The following is a 21,776-nucleotide window of genomic DNA, read 5'->3' as shown; positions in this document are numbered from 1 at the left end:
ACTATGATGACTCTTCCAAGCCATGAATGTTTCTCCATTTATTTAGATCTTTTAAAATTTATTTTATCAATATTTTATACTTTTTAGTATACATGTTTTGTACCTGTTGGTGATTCATGCACAAGTATTTCTTTTTTGAGAGATTGTAAGTAATATTGTACTTTAATTTTGCTTTCCATGTGTTTATTGTTAGTATATAGAAGTACAATATTGATCTTGTATCTTACAGTTTTTACCAGACTCACTTATTATCCCTGGAATTGTTTCAGTTTTGTTTTGGTTTTGGATATTATTTGGCACTTTCTATGTAGATCATTATGTCATCTGCAGACAGGGACAGTTTTATTTCTTCCTTTCCAATCTGTATGCCTTTTATTTCCTCCTGCCTTATTGCACTGTCCAAAGCTCCTAGTACTATGTTGAACAAGAGTGGTTAATACAGACACCCTTGCCTTGCTCCCAATCTTTTGGGAAAACATTGTCTTTCACATTATTCTGCTGTTTTTTAATAGGTTTTTTTTTTTTTTTTTATCAAGTTGAGGACATTGCCCCATCCCTGTTTGTTTGTTTGTTTGTTTTCTGAGAGTTTTATCATGAATGGGAGTTGAATTTTGTCAAATGCTTTTCCTGTACTGATTGATATGATCATGTGGTTTTTCTTCTTTAGCCTACATAGTGTGACTTTGAGGAGTAAACCAGCCTCATATCCCTGAAATAAACCCCACATTCTATATACTAGTATTCATTAAAGATTTTTTTTTTCATTTACGTTTATGAAGGATATTGGTCTGTAGTTATACTACATTTTGTTTTGGTTTAGTTTTTTGGTGCTATCTTTATCTAGTTTTGGTATCAGGGTAATATTGGACTCACAAGATGAAGTTTGTTGTATTCCCTCTTCTGTTTTCTGGAAAGGATTGTGTAGAATGGGTGTTAATTCTTCTTTTAACATTTGAAAGAATCCTCCAGTCAAATTATCTGGGCCTGGAGATTTCTTTGTCAGTAGTTTTTAAATTATGACTTTGATTTCCTTAATGATTACAGGGCTATTCAAGTTATTTATTTCATATTGGATGAGTGTTGGAAATCTGTATTTATTGAGGAGTTAGTCTACTTCATCTAAGCTATAGAGTTGTTCATACAATTTGATTATTATCTTTGATGTCTGCAGGATCTGTAGTGATATCCTCTGTTTCATTTCTGATATTAGTAATTTGAGTCTTTCTCTTTTTTTGTTAGTCTTCCTACAGGTGCATCACTTTTATTGATCTTTTCAAGGAACAAAGGAAAGATCAATTCATTGTTCATTTCTCCGTTGTTTTTATGTTTGCAGTTTTATCAATTCTTTTATCTTTATTTTTTCCTCCCATTTATTTTGAGTTTATTTTGCTTCACTTTTTCTAAGTTCTTAACATAGGCACTTAGATTATTCATGTGAGAGACAATTTCTCTTTTTTAATATTTTATAATGATTTTTATTTTTTCCATTATAGCTGATTTACAGTGTTCTTTCAATTTTCTATTGCACAGCAAGGTGACCCAGTCACACATACATGTATACATTCTTTTTTTCTCACATTATCATGCTCCATCACAAGTGACCAGACATAGTTCCCAGTGCTATATAACAGGATCCCATTGTTTATCCATTCCAAAGGCAATAGTTTGCATCTATTAACCCCAAATTCCCAGTCCTTCCCACTCCCTCCCACTCCCTCTTGGCAACCGTAAGTCTGTTCTCCAAGTCCATGATTTTCTTTTCTGTGGAAAGGTTCATTTGTGCCATATTAGATTCCAGATGTAAGTGAAATCATATGGTATTTCTCTTTCTGACTTTTCTAATGTAAGCATTTAGTGCTAAAAATTTCCCTCATGGAGCTGCTTTAACTGTGTCCCACAAAGTTTGATGTTGCAATTTCATTTTTATCCCATTCAATTTTTTTTTTTAATTCCCTTTGAGACTTCTTTGACCCTTGGATTATTGAAAAGGGTGCTCTTTATTTTCCAGTAACCCACTTATGGAAGATTTTTAGGCACAGTAAGTAGGTTTACTGTATTTATTGTATTCTTTTAAGCTGTTGATTTTCATAGTGAGGGTGGCTTGGAAGGAGACCCACATCTTTATCACTGAAGGAGCCCAGCACTTTGTCAGCCAACTTGGGTTGACTTGGAAATCTATGTGAACACACACACACACAAGAGCACACAACCACACAAACATACACATAGCATACTTCTACCTATACCTAACTAGCAGAGCACAAATTCTCATTTTTGAAAAACAAGGCTAATGGCAGATACCATGGTAAACAAACAAAAAACAAAAACAAAACAAAACAAAACAAAACAAAAAAACCAGGAAAAGGAAGCTGTTTAAGAAGAAAAAAAACTTTCAAGTCAGAATTGCATCTCTAAAGAAAAAAATTAGGCCAACCAGAAACCTCTAGCGGAAATATCAGAGACATTTCAGGTTCCGAGTTGACAGTAGACAAAATGAATTTCTTGTATTTTGGCAACACCACCTGCCCTCTAAGTTAACCTCTTCCCCCCTTCCCACCATCACTGCCCCTAGCACGACAGGGTCACCCCAACTAATTCTGCTTTATAAAACTGGAAGGAAAAAAAGATACTACACTTAAGACAACAATGGACTAGACATTCCAGGAATTAAAGATGTATCAAGAAGAAAGAGAGATATGTCCTGCAGACCAATTCAGTATCTGGCATATAATAATACCCTTCTCAAATGGCATACACAGAGAACCATAAACAAATCTTATTTATGTTTATATTCAATATATGAAAATATATAAGTACATTTTTAAAGCTGTTCCCTATCCATCTGATAGCTATTTCTGTTGTCCAGTTTTTTTTATTTCATTTCTTACATTTCAGTCTATCTAGAACTTAATATGGTTGTAGTTCTACAATACAGTGACATATCCGGCAATGCCTCAGATCCCTCAGCAGCTAAGCCATAAAATTGAACCTTTGGGCTCTTAGTACCAAAGTTCCAGTGAGGGAGGCAGCTTTACCTCCCTGTATAAGCTAGAGCACCCAGTCAGTTTAGACCAGGGTTTCTCAACCTTGGCACCATTGCTGTATTAGTAATTTTCTTTCATAGGAGTTTGTCCTGTTTGTCTGCATCCCTGGCTTCTACCTGCTAGATATCAGTCACTCCCATGAGCTGTGATAACCAGAAATTCCCCCCCCCCCCAGACATCACAAAATTGCTCCCAGTGAAATCCACTTGTTTAGACATATGCCTCCTTATTTTCTGCTCTGGATGCTGTACAAAGCCATGACGTTTGGTGCCATAGCAGCCATCTTGCAGTCATGAGGAATAATATTACAGATACACCAAGGCTAGTGCAATAGAAGGGACCTTGGTTCTTGATGACCTTGCTGACTTGCTTTACCAACCCTTGCATTACCTCCCTATGGAAAATTAAAGAGCTTCTACCACTTAAACCTCTTCGGTCCTGTGCTCTGTCACTTAGAGCTGAAAGCATCCTACTGAATCCACTGAACACCTTATTCCTCTGCTTAAAATTCTTCCCTAGTTCTCCATTCAGGATGAATTTCAGACTCCTGAGCATAGCATCCAAGGGACTTTACCTCCCTCTCCTGCTCACTTTCCACTGCCCCTCCCAGCACACGTTTCCCCTTGAGCCATAAATAAGAGACCTTTGAACCAGCTCCGAGGCTTCTTATCTCCTGGTGTTGACATTTGCTGGTCCCCAAATGCCACTTCCTTCTTCCTCTTCTCGCTCTCTGTTCACTCCTACTCACCTTTTAAGACTTAGCCCGTGTTGTCCTCTCCTTCAAGAACTTTTCTCTGAATTTCTATCTAGTGGTTTTGCAATGTAGACGCCAAATTATTTGACACTCCTCCACTTGAGAGTGACCACGTTTTCCTGGGCAGAGATTTGAACCTCTATGACTTTTCATACTCTAAGCACCAAAGCAGGGTGCTAACTGACTAATCTAGGAGGAGTGTAATTAAGTGACACTCAAGTGGCGTTTGTGATAAGGACATGCAGTGCGTGCGATGAGCTAGTCAGACCTGCAGGCATCAGGCAATCTAACTCAACCCAACCAACTGATGCTGCTCATCTTTCCAGCCTCAAACCCTGGCAGTCAACCACACACTTCTCTCATTCTGAATCACTGGGTGGCCCAGAGTGTATGCTCCTGCATAAGTGTTCCCCCACACCTGGCATTCAACGCCCTTTCCCTGCATAACTCCTACTCATCCTTCAGCTCTCCCTTTGATGTCACCACCCCTAGGAAGCCTTCCTTGCCTCTCCAAGCCTGGTATGCTCAGAGCCTCACACTGCTCTTACCACACTTGCATCCAAACTGCCCATTTCCACATCTTGAACCTGTGCACATCTTAAGGGCAGGGAACGATTTATTCCTTTTTGAACTACCAGCATCCAGAATAATGCTAGAGCTTGTTGTAAAAATTAATGTTCATGGCATCACTGTGCCAATGGTATGACTGAATGTGTTTTGCTCTTGTGCTCCATTCAACATTAATTGAGATCTGACCCCACACAGCTTCCTGCATCTACTACCGTCAGCAGGGTAGCTGGAGCTTGCAGCTATTTCAGCTCACTGGGCACTGGCCTTAGTACCTAACTCATTCACTTTTTCTAAGACTTTGTCTGCTATAATTATCTGCAATCCATATGGGAAAACCAAGGCATCAAGATTACATGGGCACGGAATCCTGGAGTCTAATTTTGAACCCCTGCATCCTATCCCAAGAGCCCGTGGTGTTGATATCTATACTACCTGGCTTCCTTCTGAACCACCCAGACCCCTATCATAAACGCAGAAGCCTGGACCTCACCAGAAGGGCTTGTTGCTCTGGGTCCGGGCAGGACCAGCGAAGCTGCATTCATCATGACTCCCACATAGTGCAGGAGCATCCAGGAGTGTCTGAGGCTCTGTGAGTTCTGGCCCTGATGCTCCTGTCTCCCTGCATCACAAGCACATGCTGTACTCACTCTTCTCCAAGCTCTTGCTGCCTCTGCCAAGAATGCCGTCACCACCACCACTACCATGCTGGTGTTGCTTGAGGAACACCAGAGGGAGTGAGAAGAAGGAGACCTTGGCGCTCAGGATGAGCTGGCAAAGCCCCAGGCCCCAGAGACATCCACACACAGCTGGTTCCAGAGGTCTCGGAGAAAGTCCAGGGGCCTCAAGCTTCTCAAATGGCTCTTGAGTCTGGTGCTACCAGAAGTATCCAAAAGGCTCCATCCAGAACCTCCCAGAGCACACCCCTGGGTTTAGTCCTCCAACTGCAACCTGTGCAGGCCTCGGAAGCTCCCACAGACAAATCCTGGTGATGCCAGCAGGATTTGTTCTACCCAGGACAGGACCAGCTGGGCAGCAGGCAGTGGTGGAAGCAAGGGCACCCCCGGCCGGTGCATGTATTTCTCCACCTCAGTGTGAACATCAGCCAACCAGGCCTGTGCAGGGCCAGGTGGGCAGAGCAGTCTTCCAAGGAAGGAGCCTCATAAAAGGTCGAAGAGGGCCATGGGAAGACTTGGCAGTTGGCCCAGAACAACTCAGCTGTCTTTACTGCAGAGCAGCCAGGCCTGCCCCTGGGGGATTTCCCAGCCATGTTCAAATGGAAGCTAAATCGAGTCAACATCGCTGTAAATGCCACATCAAAGGTAAGTTGCTGGAGAGTTAGCAAGATTCTTGGTGGGGACATTCATCAAGAGGCACCTGGGAGTATGGGATGGGTGAAGGTGGGATGGAAAATCGGTCTAGGGATTTCCCCCTAAACAATATGATGAGTTCTGACTATTGCTATATAATAAAATACCCCTGAAAAATTATATTATTGCTATGTAATAAAAGACCCCTGCCTCAAATAAGAACCATTTTATTATAGCTCATAATTTTGTGACTGAGAAGCTTGAGCCACTCCCAGCTGGGTAATTCTTTTTCATGTGGCATCAGTGGAGGTCCCTTGATGCCACTGAGCTGGCAAATGGGCCACCGCAAGGCAGCTTCCCTTACAGGTCTGGGCCCAGCAGAGAAGGCTGGAGAGCTGGGTTCAGCTGGAACTACCAGCCACTCTCCATGCAGCCTCACCAGCATGGCAGCCTCATGGAGTTGGACTTCATAAATTGTGGCTCAGGGCTCCCAGTGAGAGTGTTAGGGGCCTGGCTGAAAGCTATTATGTTTCATATGACCTAGATGTCCCAGAATCTCACTTCTAACACATTCTTTGGGTCAAGCAAGTCATCAAGACCAGCCCAGGAGTTCCTATCATGGCACAGTGGAAAAGAATCTGACTAGGAACCATGAGGTTGTGGCTTCGATCCCTGGCCTCACTCAGTGGGTTAAGGATCCAGCGTTACTGTGAGCTGTGGTATAGGTCCCAGATGCAGCTCGGATCTGGCATTGCTGTGACTCTGGTGTAGGCCAGTGGCTACAGCTCCAATTAGATCCCTAGCTTGGGAACCTCCATATGCCACGGGTGCAGCCCTCAAAAGACAAAAAGATAAAAAAAAAAAAAAAGACCAGCCCACATTCAAGGAGACTAGAATTAGACTTCATCTCTCAATGGAAGGAGGAGTGAAATGTTTAAAGCCATATTTAATCTCCCATCCTGCAAAAGAGCTGGGAACCATTTGCCACTCTCATTGTGGGGATTTTTACTCCATACATGTTTGCCAAGCTCCTAGCATGTTCCAGGCTCTGTTCCAGGCACTGGAGAGAGAGAAAGAGAGAGAGAGAGAGCAATGACTAAGACAGAGACATTGTCCTTGCCGTCATGGAGAGTATAGTCTAGAATACAATCTAACAAACAGTTCCCCAGTGCCTGGCATGTGGGAAGTGTCAGTAAATGTTGGCTGCTGGTATTTTAATTGTTAAATGGATCATCTTTGGATTAAAACAATAAGTGTAATAAGCATAAACAGAATTGCTTTGAAGAATGACAAGTTGACAAAAGCCTGACCTTTCAGGAGGGTGAAGTTTAAGCCAAGGAGGAAGAGTGATGTGCTCGGGGGAAGGGCAGGAAGTAGTGGCCACTGAGTGCAGTGGACAAGGGGAGCGTGCGTTAAATGAGCTGGGCAGAGAGGGAGCATCCAGGCTCTAAACTATGTATCTGACATCTGTCCCTCCAGGCCCACCTTCCACCTTCCCCACCCACCTGTGCCTCTGAGGCTTCCCTGCATGGGCTGCATCAGCAGTCTCCCTTGCCTCCCTGCTTCCAGTGGAAATCACCAGCAGGAACTGGGTGCAGAGGGGAAGAGAAAGAGGCTGACATATTTATTCCTCTGGCTCCCTCCCTGCTGAGCAAGGGGTGGAAGCAAACCCTTTCTCTGCCAAAATCCTGTCTGGGTCCAGCCATCCTCTCCTAGGGTCCTGAGGTCTCACAGGATCTTGGCTCTCTCTCTCCTGTGCCTTCAGCCTGGGCTCAGAAGCAGCTGCCCACTCTTGCTGCCCAGGAACACTTCACAGTCACTGCTTGTGTTCCCTAGACCCTGCCCACACCTTTGTAAAAGTCCCTTTCTTACACTGTTTTCAGTCACCCTTTTGAGAGGGCCTTCTGGCCTTTCCTGGCATCCTGAATGTTACCCCTACACCAGCCAGGGCAGGAATTTGGGACTTTATCTCAGGAGCAGTTCTAAGAAAATGATAACTTTCCATCCAGTGATGTGCTGGTAACAACCAGCTTTCCAGAGGGAAAAGGCCTGATCTTCAGTGATTGCCAAGTTCTGAGATGTAAATACATCCAACATGGTTGATTTCAGACTATCCGTGTGACAGCATCCAGCTTGCAAAATCACTAAAAACGCAAGCTGGTATGCTCGAGCTCCAGCCTATCTCTGCTCAGATCAGACACTCAGTCTAGTCTCTCCCATTGCTGGAGCCACCCCAGCTGGAAGCTGGATGTCCCAACAGAGAGATGGACGGGCTTTCTGGCTGCTGCCAGCCTTCTTCCTCCCGTGCCCTATGCATGTACTTCCCAGTGAAGCCAGGATGCTATCTATGAGGGCTCCCAAAGCTGCAGGACCTTTCATGTGCCTCTACCTCTGCTCTTCTCATGTGCTTAGGGCTGAGGCTCAAACAGAACCATTCATCTTGCTGGACCATCATGAGACCCCGGGGATCTAGAGTCACCAGTTCCTGTATTAACAGCAATTCATTCCCGTCAAGAGCCCCACCCTAATGCTGATGCCAAAGACCTCTGGCGCTGGTCTCTGCCCTGAATCCTACTTCCCCACAGATGGGTCCATACCCTAACTGGGATAACCAGGCCTCTGTCCACATCCTGCTTTACCCAAAACTGAACATCTATGACCTCTATGCCCAGATGAGGCTACTAGATCTCAATCCCATTTTTTGTCCAGCCTGACCAGTGTTTTAGAACTTTCTGTTTAAAGACAGGAGCATGATTTTTTTTTTTTTTTACTATGAAACCAAATATGAGGAAATGTGAAAACATTGGTTTCAAGTTGTATCTTTATATTTGGAGAACAAACATCTGTTAAATACTTGCTGTATGAGTTCCTCTCAATAGTTACCCATTTGGGTTTTGTTTTTTGTTTTTTTTTTGCTTTTTTTTTTTTAGGACTGCACCCATAGTATATGGAGGTTCCCAGGCTAGGACATAATCTGAGCTACAGCTGCTGGCCTACACCACAGCCACAGCCACGTGGGATCCGAGCAGCCTCTGCGACCTACACCAACAGTTCACAGCAACACTGGATCCTTAACCCACTGAGCGAGGCCAGGGATCCAACCTGCAACCTCATGGTTCCCAGTTGGATTCATTTCCACTGTACCACCACGGGAACTCCAGGAGTTACCCATTTTGGCAACAAGCAGTTGCACACACATGTACACACACAGCAATTGGATGATAAATCTTTTTTTTTTTTTTTGCTATTTCTTGGGCCACTCTCGCGGCATATGGAGGTTCCCAGGCTAGGGGTCCAATCAGAGCCGTAGCCACCAGCCTACGCCAGAGCCACAGCAACGCGGGATCCGAGCCACGTCTGTGACCTACCGAGCCACGTCTGTGACCTACACCACAGGTCACGGCAACGCCGGATGGTTAACCCACTGATCAAGGGCAGGGACTGAACCCGCAGCCTCATGGTTCCTAGTCAGATTCGTTAACCACTGCGCCACGACAGGAACTCCCTGGATGATAAATCTTTAAAGAAAATTCCTAACTCAAAGTAACATAACATTTGAATCAACATAACATGGTACTACAAGTATCCTTTTAAGATGATCAGAAATGTTTAAGTTAATAACACCTGGTTTTGATGAAGTGCATGGACATGGCAACTCTCATACACTATTGTGGAAATGAAAATAAATACAAGAATTTTAAAGGGCAGTCTGTCAATACTTAACCAAAATGTAAAATTCACATTCCCTATGACCCAGAAATCCACCACTTCTAGAAATCCATCCTACATAAATATCAACACTGGTACATTAAAGGTATATGTAAATTAATGCTCCCTGCAGCATCGTGATAATTTTAAAAATTGAAAACACACTGGATGTCCATTGATAGGGCAATGCATCCACTGCACCATAATGCAGTGGAACACTTTCTAGCTGTTAGAAGAATAAGGTAGGCTTGGAAAGACTTTCATGTCATTTTCTTTAATGGAAAATCAACAAAATTGGAGGCTTATACATTACCGGTGGAAAACTTAAATGGTGCAGCTCTGTGAAAGGCAGTTGAGCAGCTCCTCAAAAAGCTAAACGCAGGGTTACTAAACAATTCAGCAGTTCCACACCTAGGTAAATACTCAAGAGGAATGAAAATATATATCCACACAAAAACATATGTGAATGTTCAGAGCAGCTTTATCCATCACAACCAAAAAGTGAGAATAACCCAAATATCCCTCAGTTGGTAACTGGACGAATGAAATTGTTTTATCCATACAATGGAATACTATTCAACCATAAGAAGAAATAAAGTAATGGTACATGCTATAATGGTGCATCAAAATATTTTCTAAGTGAAAGTAGCCAGACACAAAAGGTCATATATTCTATGATTCTACTTACATGGAATGTCCAGAATAGGCAAAACCATAGAGACAGAAAGTAGATTAGTGGTTGCCAGGAGATGGAGCAGGGTAGAGAGTGCCATTGGCTGCTGGCAAACAAGTATAGGATTTCTTTGTGGGGGTGACGGAAATGTTCTGATGGGACAGTAATAATGATGTACAACATTGTGCATATGCTAAAAACTATTGAATTCTACACTTTAAAATGATAAATTTTATGTTACATGAATTATTTCAATTTAAAATATCATCATCATCATCATCATCATCATCATGCATAACTGGTACATTAACTAAATGTAGTTTTTGATAAAAGGTAACTTAAAAATACATTGTCTTTTAAGATCGCTTCCAACTCAAAAGTACCTGCATCTATCCTTGGAGGATCCCAGGGTTCAGATGACCCCTAAGTTGTTGACCCCAGCTTCCTGTGGAGACAGGCTGGGTGACCAGAGCTCTCCTCACTGTGACAAGTGATGTAGCCAGGCTCTACATAAGTTCTTGAGTAGCATGGGGGGTGGGGGGATGGGAGCGGATCAAGCCAGAAGGCTCAGAGGTGGAAGAAGAAGGATCAGGAAGACTTCCCATCTCCTTCTGAGGCCACACATTAGTCTTCCCCCACCTTCCTCTAGCCTACTGGGCAGGGGAGGTGTTTCAGTTTCTTTGAGCAAAATGCGAAACAAAGAAGCACCATTTCTTCCTCAAGACGCATGTAAAGAGGTGCAATTATAGGTGAGTTCCTTTACAAACTTTTCTACTTTTAATAGCCTTAATCAGAAATTCTTAAACCCCAGGTAGTATTAGAACCATGTGGAGGGCTAATAAATAATGCAGATTCCTGAGCGCTCCCTCCAGGATTCCCTGGGCCTGCATTGCTAAAAGCTGTGGACTGAGCTTTGAGTACAATGGTCATATATAACGCTTTGCGTTTCCTTGTGCTTTTTTGTTGTTGTTGTCATAAAACTTTATTATGGGAGTTCCCGCCATGGCTCAGTGGTTAATGAATCTGACTAGCATCCATGGGGACTCAGGTTCGATCTCTGGCCTCGCTCAGTGGGTTAAGGATCCAGCGTTGCCATGAGCTGTGGTGTAGGTTGCAGACACAGCTCAGATCTGGCGTTGCTGTGGCTGTGGTGTAGGCTGGATTTGACCCCTAGCCTGGGAACCTCCGTATGCTGTGGGTGCAGCCCTAAAAAGACAAAAAAAACCCACAACAACCAAAAGAACTTTATTATGTACAATGTTGTTATTAATAGTGGTTGGATAATTTAGAGCTGTGTTTCTCAAACCAAATTATACTGTAAACCAGAAAGCTGGAGTTGCTCTCTTAGAATTGAAGAGGGCCTCAGGGATGGTGTGGGAGAGCAATGATGGGTAAAAAGAACCAAATCCTGAGGATGTAACTAGGAGAGGTTTGGGGTTGGGTACCACTCTCCTTTCTGCGCTCAAGGTCTAGCAGGTGCCGACCGGGAGCACCTCTGAAATTTGAGTAAATGCATCAATAACCAAAAAAAAATTGGAGATTTTATTAATAGGTGACTGATACCACTTTTATTTCTATTTTGCTGAGAGTTTATATCATGAATGAGTGTTGAGTTTTGTCAAATGCTTTTCGGTGTTTGTTGAAAAGGATCGTATAGTTTGTGTCTTAATATGGTCACGTAAATTGATTTTCAAATATGAAACCAACATCATGCTTCTGGGATAAACACTGCTTCATCATGATGTATTATCCTTTTAAAATGTATTGCTGGATTTAATTTGCTAATGTTTGATTAAGAATCTTACGTGTTCACCAGGGATATTGGTCTGTAGTTTTCGTTTATTGTAATGTTTTTTTCTGGTTTTGATATCAGGGTTATGCTGGGCTCATAAAACAATTTGGAAATTATTCCATCTTGTGTTTTAGGTAGTTTGTATAAGATTGGTGTTATTTCTTCCTTAAATGTTTGACAGAATGCACTAGAAAAATCTAGTTCTAGAGTTTTTCTTTCTTCCTTTTTTTTTCAATGGCTGCACCCAGGGCATGTGGAAGTTCCCAGGCCAGGAACTGAATCTTAGCTGCACCTGCAGCAATGCCAGATCCTTTAACACATTGCACCAGGCCAGGGATTGAACCTGCACCTCTGTAACAACCTAGGCTGCTGCATTCAGATTATTTTTCTTCCTTTTTTTTTTTTTTCCTTTTTACAGCCACACTTGTGGCATATGGAAGATCCTGGGCTGGGGCCAAATCAGAGCTACAGCTGCAGTCTGCATCACAGTCATGGCAACACCAGATCCAAGCTTCATCTGTGACCTATGCTGCAGCTTGTGGCATTGCTGAATCCTTAACCCACTGAGTGAGGCCAGGGATCAAACCTACATCCTCATGGACACTGTGTCAGGTTCTTAACCCACTGAACCACAGTGGAAACTCCTGGTGTTTCCTTTGTGGGACAGTTTTTTATAGTTAACTAAGGTTCTATAATAATGGTAGGATTTTTCGTATTTGTCATGTCATTTCATGTCAGTTTTGGTAGGTTAAATTTTTAAAGAAACCTGTCCCTTTCATCAAGTTGTGGAATTTGTTAACATAAAGTCTATCATAATATTTCTTTGTTACTCTTATAACATCCGTAAGATCTATAGCAATAACCACTCTATCATATCTGCTAATGACAGTTTGTTTTCCCTTTTTATTTGTTGTCAATCTAACCAGAGTTTTAGTACCTTTAAAAAAATTTTTTTTCATACAACCAGTTTTGGCTTTGTATGATATAAAGGGTACTTACAAAGCCCCAATCCCAAAATATCTCCTCTTCTTACTTGTCACACCACAGGAAATCCCAGAGATTGGTATAATTTCTGGTTTAATCTAAACTAGAACTTCTTGTATATAGAGACTATTTATCCCTCGTGCTTATACGCTAGAATCCAGCCTCTATCATAGTGCCTGGCATACATCATTGATCTTTAAGGGCTGTTGTACTGAGTCAGACAAGGTCTTCTTTAAAATGTAAATACCCAATTTCTAAATGTCAAAAAATCTGTAGGATGAAATTAAAAGCAGAGCAGTTTGGAGTTCCCATGGTGGCTCAGCGGTAATAAACCTGACTAGTATCCATGAGGATGCAGGTTCGATCCCTGGACTCACTCAGTGGGTTAACGCATCCCTGTTGCTGTGGCTGTGGCCAGCAGCTGCAGCTCCGATTTGACCCCTAGCCTGGGAACTTCCATATGTCATAGGAGCAGCCCTAAAAAGACAGGGGAAAAAAAAAAAAAAAAGCAGAATGTGTTGATCAGACTAAATAAAGTACTCTTAAAAACTCATAAGAAAAACAATACTATCCCAAGCAGAAAGATGAATAAAATCCAAAAACACTTTAAAAATAAGAAGCAGGAATTCCCATCATGGCTCAGCAGAAACGAATCTGATAGCATCCATGAGGACTCAGGTTCAATCCCTGGCCTCGCTCAGTGGGTTAAAGATCTGGTGTTACTGTGAGCTGTGGTAGAGGTCGAAGACGCAGCTTGGATCCTGAGTTGCTTTGGCTGTGGTGTAGGCCGGCAGCTACAGCTCCAATTGGACCCCTAGCCTGGAAACCTTCATGTGCCGGGGGTGTGGCCCTAAAAAGACAAAAAGACAGGGAAAAAGAAAAAAGAAAAAAGAAACAGAAGTGGACAGTAAATTTGCAAAAGCATAAGTATCCCTCTCTAGTTACCAAAAGAATACAAAATACAAAACCACAGGTACTATATTCAGTTAGAGACACAAATTGACTTTACTTAAAATAGGATAAAATTTGAGATTCTCCCCCCTTATTATTCCTCCTATCCAAAACTAGGAATTCTGGGAAACTCTTTGCCCAATTTCTCCTCAAAATACAAGGCCACAGAGCCTGGGTTCCAGTTTTGACTCTTCCTTGATGCTTCCTGGCCCAAACATTGAGAAGGTCATTTTGTTAGTCTGAGGCTGTAAACTGAAAACAGTCATGTCTTAGGAGAGTTGCAGGATTAAGGGAGCAGTGAGTGTTAACGTGTTAGCCCAGGGCCAGGCACGTGTGGATACTGAAAACTCTGTTACCTGTTTCAGGCTGCTTCCTACATGTTTCCTGTCCTCTGCAGTCCTACAGCTTCATTTACCTCTCCTAACAAAATTTGTACTTCTTCAATCACTTTCTCCCTTTGTCTCTTTGGCCTTCTAGTTTCACTGTTTCTAAAAAAAAAAAAAAAAATCTGACTAATGTAGGGAATTGAATCAATTTGATCCAATATATATTTTCTTAGCTAATCCCCTCCTATTGGAGACAGGTTATTTCAACATGTTCTCCAAACCAAACTCCTAGAAAATGAAGATTTCTGCTCTGAGAGTTAATCCTCTGTGTTAGTGGGGGCTTGATCTCCCAGATTCTCAACATTCATGGAAGTCCTGAGATTATTTCATACCTGGATTTACAGGAGAGAAGTAGGTGTTTGCTTTGTTTATGTCCTCTCTTTTTGGATCTGTTCCAGGAGACAGCAAGTTTCCTGGAAGAATCCTGCCATCAGGATGTCTACACATCATGGGAGGAAGGAGAGGGAGGAGCAGGGGAAGAAATAAGGGAAGGAAGGGACAGAGGGAGGGATGGAGGCAGAGAAGGAGAGGGAGGGGCAGCTAGGCATCATAAATGCTCACTGGATATTTGTTGACTAAATGAAAGAATGACTCTGGGATCATTAGCCCTGCTTTGTAGGTGAGGAACTAAGGTTGAGAAAGGTTAAAGAGCTTTGCTGCAAGTGGGATCTCAGGTCTTTGAATCCCCTTCTACTGCTCTTTCTTCTACACCTACTGGGACACTGGTCTAACCTAGTGCTATTCAGATGCCAGTCTTCAAGGAGAAAAGGGGCCTGTAATGTACTGAAAATTCATGTCCCATTCTTCCAGAAAGTCTTACTCAGGAAAAAACCGCTAACCAAACTAAACAGCATGCTTGGTGGCTTCAGGTTCTGGCAAACCTTCCTAATCTGGTTACAAACAGTTCACCAACAGGTAGCTGGACCTTGGACCCCACTTTCTGGTACGGTGGATCCTACTTCTCTGTAGCCTAAGCACACGGCCTTGAACTCCACGTCTCTATCATTTCAGAGGCTCTCAGCGTCTAGATGGAGCCCTCAGATATCCCAGAGTCCACCACCCCTTTTGAGTATGATCCTCAGAGCTTTCTGTGTGAGAAGAAGACCTTCGTCTTCGCCACCTTCAGCACCACCATCCTGTACTGCCTGGTGTTCTTCCTCAGCATGGTGGGCAACAGCCTGGTGTTGTGGGTCCTGGTGAAGTATGAGAGCCTGGAGTCCCTCACCAATGTCTTCATCCTCAACCTGTGTCTCTCGGACCTGGTGTTCTCCTGCTTGCTGCCCGTGTGGATCTTGGGATACCACTGGGGCTGGCTGCTGGGAGACTTCTTCTGCAAGCTTCTCAACATGATCTTCTCCATCAGCCTCTACAGCAGCATCTCCTTCCTGACCATCATGACCATCCATCGCTACCTGTCCGTGGTCAGCCCCATCTCGTCCCTGCGTGTCCACACGCTCCGGTGCCGTGTGCTGGTGACTGCAGCGGTATGGGCAGCCAGCATCTTGTCCTCCATCCCCGATGCCGTCTTCCACAAGGTGTTCCCCTCAGGCTGTGATTATTCAGAACGCCAGTGGTTCCTTGCCTCAGTCTACCAGCACAATGTCATCTTCCTTCTCTCTGTGGGGATCATCCTGTTCTGCTACGTGGAGATTCTCAGGACCCTGTTCCGCTCGCGGTCCAACCGGCGCCACCGGACAGTCAGGCTTATCTTCACCATCGTGGTGGCGTATTTCCTCAGCTGGGCTCCCTACAACCTGATCCTGTTTCTGCAGACACTGCTGAAACTTGGGGTCATTCAGAGCTGCGAGGTCAGCCAACAGCTGGATTACGCCTTGCTCATCTGCCGCAACATTGCCTTCTCCCACTGCTGCTTCAACCCGGTGCTCTATGTCTTTGTCGGCGTCAAGTTCCGCAGACACCTCAAAAGTCTGCTCCGGCATTTCTGGCTCTGCCGGCAGCAGGTGCCCGGCTTTCCCCCATCACCCCACCCCACGGGTGCCTTTGCCTATGAGGGCACCTCATTCTATTGAAGGGGAGTTTGGTGGTGCAGACAGAGGGGCTGAAGGAGAAGTAAGGCAGGAAGGAGAGGGGAAGACATGGCATTAGGAAATGCTGCAGCTACAGCAGCGAGGGCGAAAGAAATACATCACACCACGGGCTCCTTCACCCCCCCCACAGAAAATTTCCCCACCTGGAAATTTTATTTTGCCACCCGTAAAAGCATTTCTTAGATTTCGAGAAGATCTTTTATCATCTATTCCTCTATTTAGACATGGATTTCTTATCCTTGCTTAGTTCAGAAGGCTCTGAAACATGAAAGGATTCCCAGAAAGGGAATACTTCAAGACATTTCCAGGGTCAGAAATTCAGTTATGAAGATGTAGGCTGCTGGCAAGACAGCCTTTCCCGGCTGATTGTACGGTTGTCCAGGCTGATTTTGGAGGGGTTGGCTCTGAATGACTGCTGGAAGAGGCTGTGTGCATGACAGAAGTAATCACATCCTCAAATAAGCATAGTCAGAACGAAATCTGGATTCTAAAAACCCACAGCTGGACTGGAGACGTGTTCTGTATCACAGTTCTGGTTTCTAGCATGTGAACGGGCACTTGCATAGTTAGTCTCTAAATCTTTTATCAAAAGAATGAATGCAGTTAAGTGCCATCTTCTGCCGGCATTTATCTGGAGGATCTGAGGATGAATGAGATATAGACTCCACCCTCCAGGTGCCAAGAATCCAGTCCCGACAGCTCAGATAACTAAACACCCACCTTGATGAAGGCATCCAGGGTGAAGATTCCTCTAAAACCTCATCATCTTCAGATGGATATTGAGCTGACATTTCTGATTCATCACTTTCCATCTAAAATGTTCTCCCCCTGCTTGGCTGATGGTCCCAGCTTTCCCCCCAAAACCGTGTCATCTTTCCCTCCACTCCCATGGCAAAGTCCTCTTGATGCTGTCTTCCCAGTGTCTCTCACATGCCCACAGCTTCATCCCCAGACCACCTCACTTCCTCAGCATCTTCCTGCTGCTCTTCTCTTTCCCCACCAAGCATACTCTGCATTGACATCAGGTGCTTCAGTGGCTCCACATGACTTGCAAATAAACCCCCCAAAACTTAGAAAGTCCCCTTGAAAGACCCCTCCAATCTGTTGCCAACTTTCTTATTTTTATTCCAACCCAAGCCGCCACCACTACCCCCACCCCAAGCCACCTGGGATCCAACTACAAAAGACTACTGGCCCTTTTCCGGATACCTTTCTGTCAGTCTCCTCTGGGCCTTTGTCATGCTGGGCCTTCAACTCCCTAACCTACCAGCTCCTTCTGGAAGCCTCTGCAATATGTAAATCAGAAAAGCACTTCCTAGGTTGCCGTGTCACTCTGCTTGTCCCCTCTAAAATAGTATCTGGGATTCCCATTGTGGCTCAGCGGAAACAAACCTGACTAGTACCCATGCCTCACCCAGTGGGTTAAGTATCTGGCATTGCCTGAGCTGTGGTTTAGGTAGCAGATGCAGCTCAGATCCCGTGTTGCTGTGGCTCTGGCTGTGGCTGTGGCCAGCGGCTGCAGCTGCAGTTCCGCCCCAGCCTGGGAACTTCTATATGCCGAGGGTGCGGCCCTAATAAGACCAAAAAAAAAAAAAAATAGTGTTTGTCACTTTCCAACATGTTACACCCATGGATGTCTTATCACCCTGTGCCCACAGAGTGCACACCACCTGAGGGCAGGAACTGGTCTTGCACCTGCCAAGCATGGGCCCTGATATTCAACCATTGAGTACTGAGTGAGAGCAAAGAATGACAGCTATTATTATTCTTTCAGTTTATGCTTTTTTGGGGAGACATGCCCATGCAACATATTCTACCTTGTTTGCCCCAGGCCGTTTTCTTATAAATATTAACCTTTCTTTCTAGTCTTTACCCTCAGAGCACATTGCTTATCCCTCTCTGTGGCAATGGCTAAACTTGCCCTTGCTTTTCAGTTAATAGGATACATGCCTGCCTCTTTCACTGCCCCACAGCTTCACATCCAAGGACATAGATAAAAACCACCCTCTAGACTTTGCCATGCCCCACACACCTGGTCCCAGACCAGACTGTGAACCAGATTCACCTCTGGAGTGGGGCCTTTGGAAAAGGTGATTCTGACATGCACCCCAGTTAGGAGCACTTGGCTGTAACTCCTTGAAGATGGGAATTCCAGAGTCTTCCAGTCACTTGAGCGGGACTTGGCACACAGCAGGCACTCAGAATATGCTTGTTGAATAAAGTGGCTGCTAATATAGCCCTCAGCTGGAGCCTAGAGAGCTTGTAGAACATTCTCCTTTTCAGTTCCAGCTTCAGTTTCACTGGGTAGCCAGCCTTGAAAGAATCTGACCTGGCTGGGGAAGAGCGAGGGTCTAGTTTTAAGAATTAAGCCTGAGAGTTCCCGTCAAGGTGCAGCAGAAACAAATCCGACTGGGAACCATGAGGTTACAGGTTCGATCCCTGGCCTCACTCAGTGAGTTAAGGATCTGGCGTTGCTGTGGCTCTGGCATAGGCCAGCAGCTGTAGCTCCAATTAGCCCCTAGCCTGGGAATCTCCACAGGCCGTGAATGTGGCCTTAAAAAAAAAAAAAAAATTAAGCCTGCATCACCTGTTGGGAAGGGTTCAGAGGCACGCCAGTGAAGGGCTAGAACTCCCATGGACTTGTTAACCAATTGGTAGGGCCATCACTCACCACAGAAGAAAGAAACAGCAAAAGAAAGAGACAGAGATAGTTGTGGGGTCAGAGCTAGGTCTCTGGTCAGGCTAATCTTTCTACACCCCCTTTAAATTGATATTATTAAAATTTTATTCAACTTTCATTTGAAGGGGCAGGCTAAGCCCAGGGAGCAGAAGGGGGACTGCTGCTCACACAGTCCCACTTCGCCAATGCAAAGCACAAGTTTTGAGCCCTCTCTTCTTAGAAGGCCAATTTGGGGATGTCATGTCATAACAGAGCATGCCCTTTGAGGGCCCCACTCCATCATCTCCTCACCTCATCCCATTCCCTCACATCCAAAGATGCTTATCTAACTGTTCTTTTCAACACATACAGCGATATCCGTGGGTGCACTTCACTGGTACAATCATGTTTGTCTCTCTGCATTTCTAGTGTTGCTCTGGCATCCCCAGTAGACTAGCTCCCAAGGTCATCTTTCAGCTAGAGCCTTCTCCTAATCTAGCTCCTTGGAAATCCAAGGGAAGCGGCACCAACAAAGAGAGGTGTGGATGGGAAGATGGAGGGGCGTCCATCCTTCCAGAAAAGGAGCCGTGGGCAGGACTGCTGAAGGAAGCAGTCCGTGAGCTGCACCCCAGTGACCACACTCCACATTTATTGACCACATTCTTCACAAGCCACAACCTCCTGCTTTCCCCTCCTTCAGCCCACTCATTGCTGGATCATGTGGTAGTTCCATGGCATGGAAGTTCCTGGACCAGTTTTCTGAGGAAACCCCATTCTGTTTTCCATAGTGATTATATCAACTTATGGTACCACGTCAAACCAGTCAGGATGGCCATCATTAATAAATCTACAAATAACAAATGCTGGAGAGGATGAGGAGAAAAGGGAGCCCTCTTACATCTTCCAGTCAGCACTGGCACTGCCCAATGAACTTCACATGAACTTTTCCCTAGGGCCCACCAGCTCGGACAGCACCTGGTTTGTTGAACTCCTGATGCCTTTTGTTTGTGAAACCTGCCTGTGATGGGAAAAATATGAATTACTCTTGAAATCATCTCATGAAAATGGAAAGCCTATTGAATCATATATGCAATTAAAAGATAAGCATGTACTAACTTACCTTGGGCTGGTCATTTCCCCCTCATTTCTACCCAAGATCATTACATAAGATTTTTAGAAGTTCTCTGCTTATGAGGGATCTGGGTTAGGATCTTGCATGAAAGGAGCGATACAGAAGGAAGACTGGAGATAAAGTGTGGAACAAGCCCTGTGTGGGTCAGGATGGTAGGAAATTGCCTCCATTCAGGCCTTAGCAAAATTGTCCAGGAGGCCAAGTCTGTCTTGAGTGCTCCTAGCTTCAGTGTTCTGTTCCTGTCTCTCCCCTGGCCTGACACTCGAGTTTTCCATCTTCAAGTCCAAAGTTTTTTTCTATCTCATGACCCATTGTGCCTGAACAAGGACCTTCCACAGATCAGCCCTCCAATCAGAAAGAGTAATATCACTTTCTACTGGGAAATTTCAGGGATCCTGAAAACTTTTTTTGGCTGCACCTTTGGCATATGGAAGTTCCTGGGCCAGGGATTGAACCTTTGCCATAGCAGTAACCCAAATCACTGCAATGACAAGGCTGGACCTTAACCCACTGCACCACAAGAGAACTCCCCTGAAAACTTGATAGGAGATATTTTGCAGGTTTGGGGGAAGTTTAGGAAGGAAAAGAAGGTTATGCTAACATATCATTAAATTATTCTAGTACAGAGGTCCTCTTTCCACCTTGGGATCAGTCCAGATTTTAGATGTGAGACTGTTTCAATCCCTTCTCATACTCAGCAGCCCCAGCCCCTCCACAAAAGAGTGTCCAGAAGAATCAAATATGACAAAAGTGGCCTGGCTCCTTGAGTGTCACCCATAGTTAGAGAGAGGGCATGGGACTAGAGATGAGCACAGGGAATTGGATGGTTGCAGGGATTAGAGATGAGGGTGGGGATAAGAGGGGGATAGGTAGACCCCAAGAGGTCCCTGGCCACGCTTGTAGAGGCCCTGCTCTGGGCTCTGTGCAAAGGCACTGGGAGTATAGCAGTAAGACCACAAAAATAAAATAAGCCCCACTCTCAAGCTGGCCAACCTCTGGCCATTCCTATTTAGGGAAAGATTTCCATAGGATTGCTCCGGGCCCGGGTGATTCTTGGCCCTTTTTCCAGATGACCTGGATGAACCCTCTTGACTGAGAGAAAATGACCTGACCTGACTGTCCACACACTGGGAAAGCACACCTTAAAAATGTGTCATTAAAATTATTCCAAGGCTGGAGTTCCTGTCGTGGCTCAGTGGAAACGAATCCAACTAGGAACCATGAGGTTTCCGGTTTGATCCCTGGCCTCGCTCAGTGGGTTAAGGATATGACGTTGCCGTGAGCTGTGGTGTAGGCCGGCAGCCGTAGCTCTGATTAGATCCCTAGCCTGGAAACCTCCATATGCCATGAGTGTGGCCCTAAAAAGACAAAAAAAAAAAAAAAAAAAAAAAATTATTTCAAGCCACTTTGCAATGAACTATGGGAGTCTGGGGAAGGAAGTGCCCACCTGTGTCTGCTCTCTCCACAGAGGAGCTCAGTTTTTTGGGGGGGCTCCATTTCAGGAAAGATAATTTCCTTTTGCTATTTCCTTCCCATTCTTTCCTTTTCCTTTCATAGTTTTTAACAGGAAGAATGGAAGTCACTTCTCCAGAACCACCACAAACCTACTGTTCCATCCCTCTAACTCACTGCCTTATCTATACCTACTTTAGAAAAGATAGCTAATGAGGAATTCCCATTGTGGCTCAGTGGTTAATGAATCTGACTAGGAAATATGAGGTGGTGGGTTCAATCCCTGGCCTTGCTCAGTGGGTTAAGGATCTTGCAT

The 21,776-nt window shown here is 44.4% G+C and overlaps 1 protein-coding gene across 4 annotated transcripts in view; it reads left to right on the top strand.

Moving 5' to 3' along the window:
- Positions 1 to 19,995, top strand: part of XCR1 (X-C motif chemokine receptor 1) — an 83,449-nt gene extending 63,454 nt beyond the window's left edge. Inside the window, exons 1-2 of one of the 4 annotated variants that reach the window (XM_084987169.1) lie at positions 4,564 to 5,687; positions 15,074 to 17,533. In XM_084987169.1, coding sequence (XP_084843295.1) covers positions 15,198 to 16,199 — 1,002 coding nt within the window. In that variant the 5' untranslated portion in view covers positions 4,564 to 5,687; positions 15,074 to 15,197 and the 3' untranslated portion in view covers positions 16,200 to 17,533. Of the gene's footprint in view, positions 1 to 4,563; positions 5,688 to 10,296; positions 10,806 to 15,073 lie in introns of those variants that run through there. The other 3 variants (XM_005669459.4, XM_084987168.1, NM_001001622.1) reach the window with 3 other exon arrangements.
- The last annotated feature ends 1,781 nt before the right edge of the window (positions 19,996 to 21,776 follow it).

The sequence above is a fragment of the Sus scrofa genome, chromosome 13 (genome assembly GCF_054392235.1).
Source record: "Sus scrofa isolate SSC_HxYL_T2T_F1_AM1 chromosome 13, Sscrofa_HxYL_maternal_Yorkshire_Landrace_v2.0, whole genome shotgun sequence".
NCBI classification, from domain to species: Eukaryota; Metazoa; Chordata; class Mammalia; order Artiodactyla; family Suidae; genus Sus; species Sus scrofa.
The sequence above is the reverse complement of the archived record's forward strand: the minus strand, read 5'-3'. Positions and strand labels throughout refer to the sequence as shown.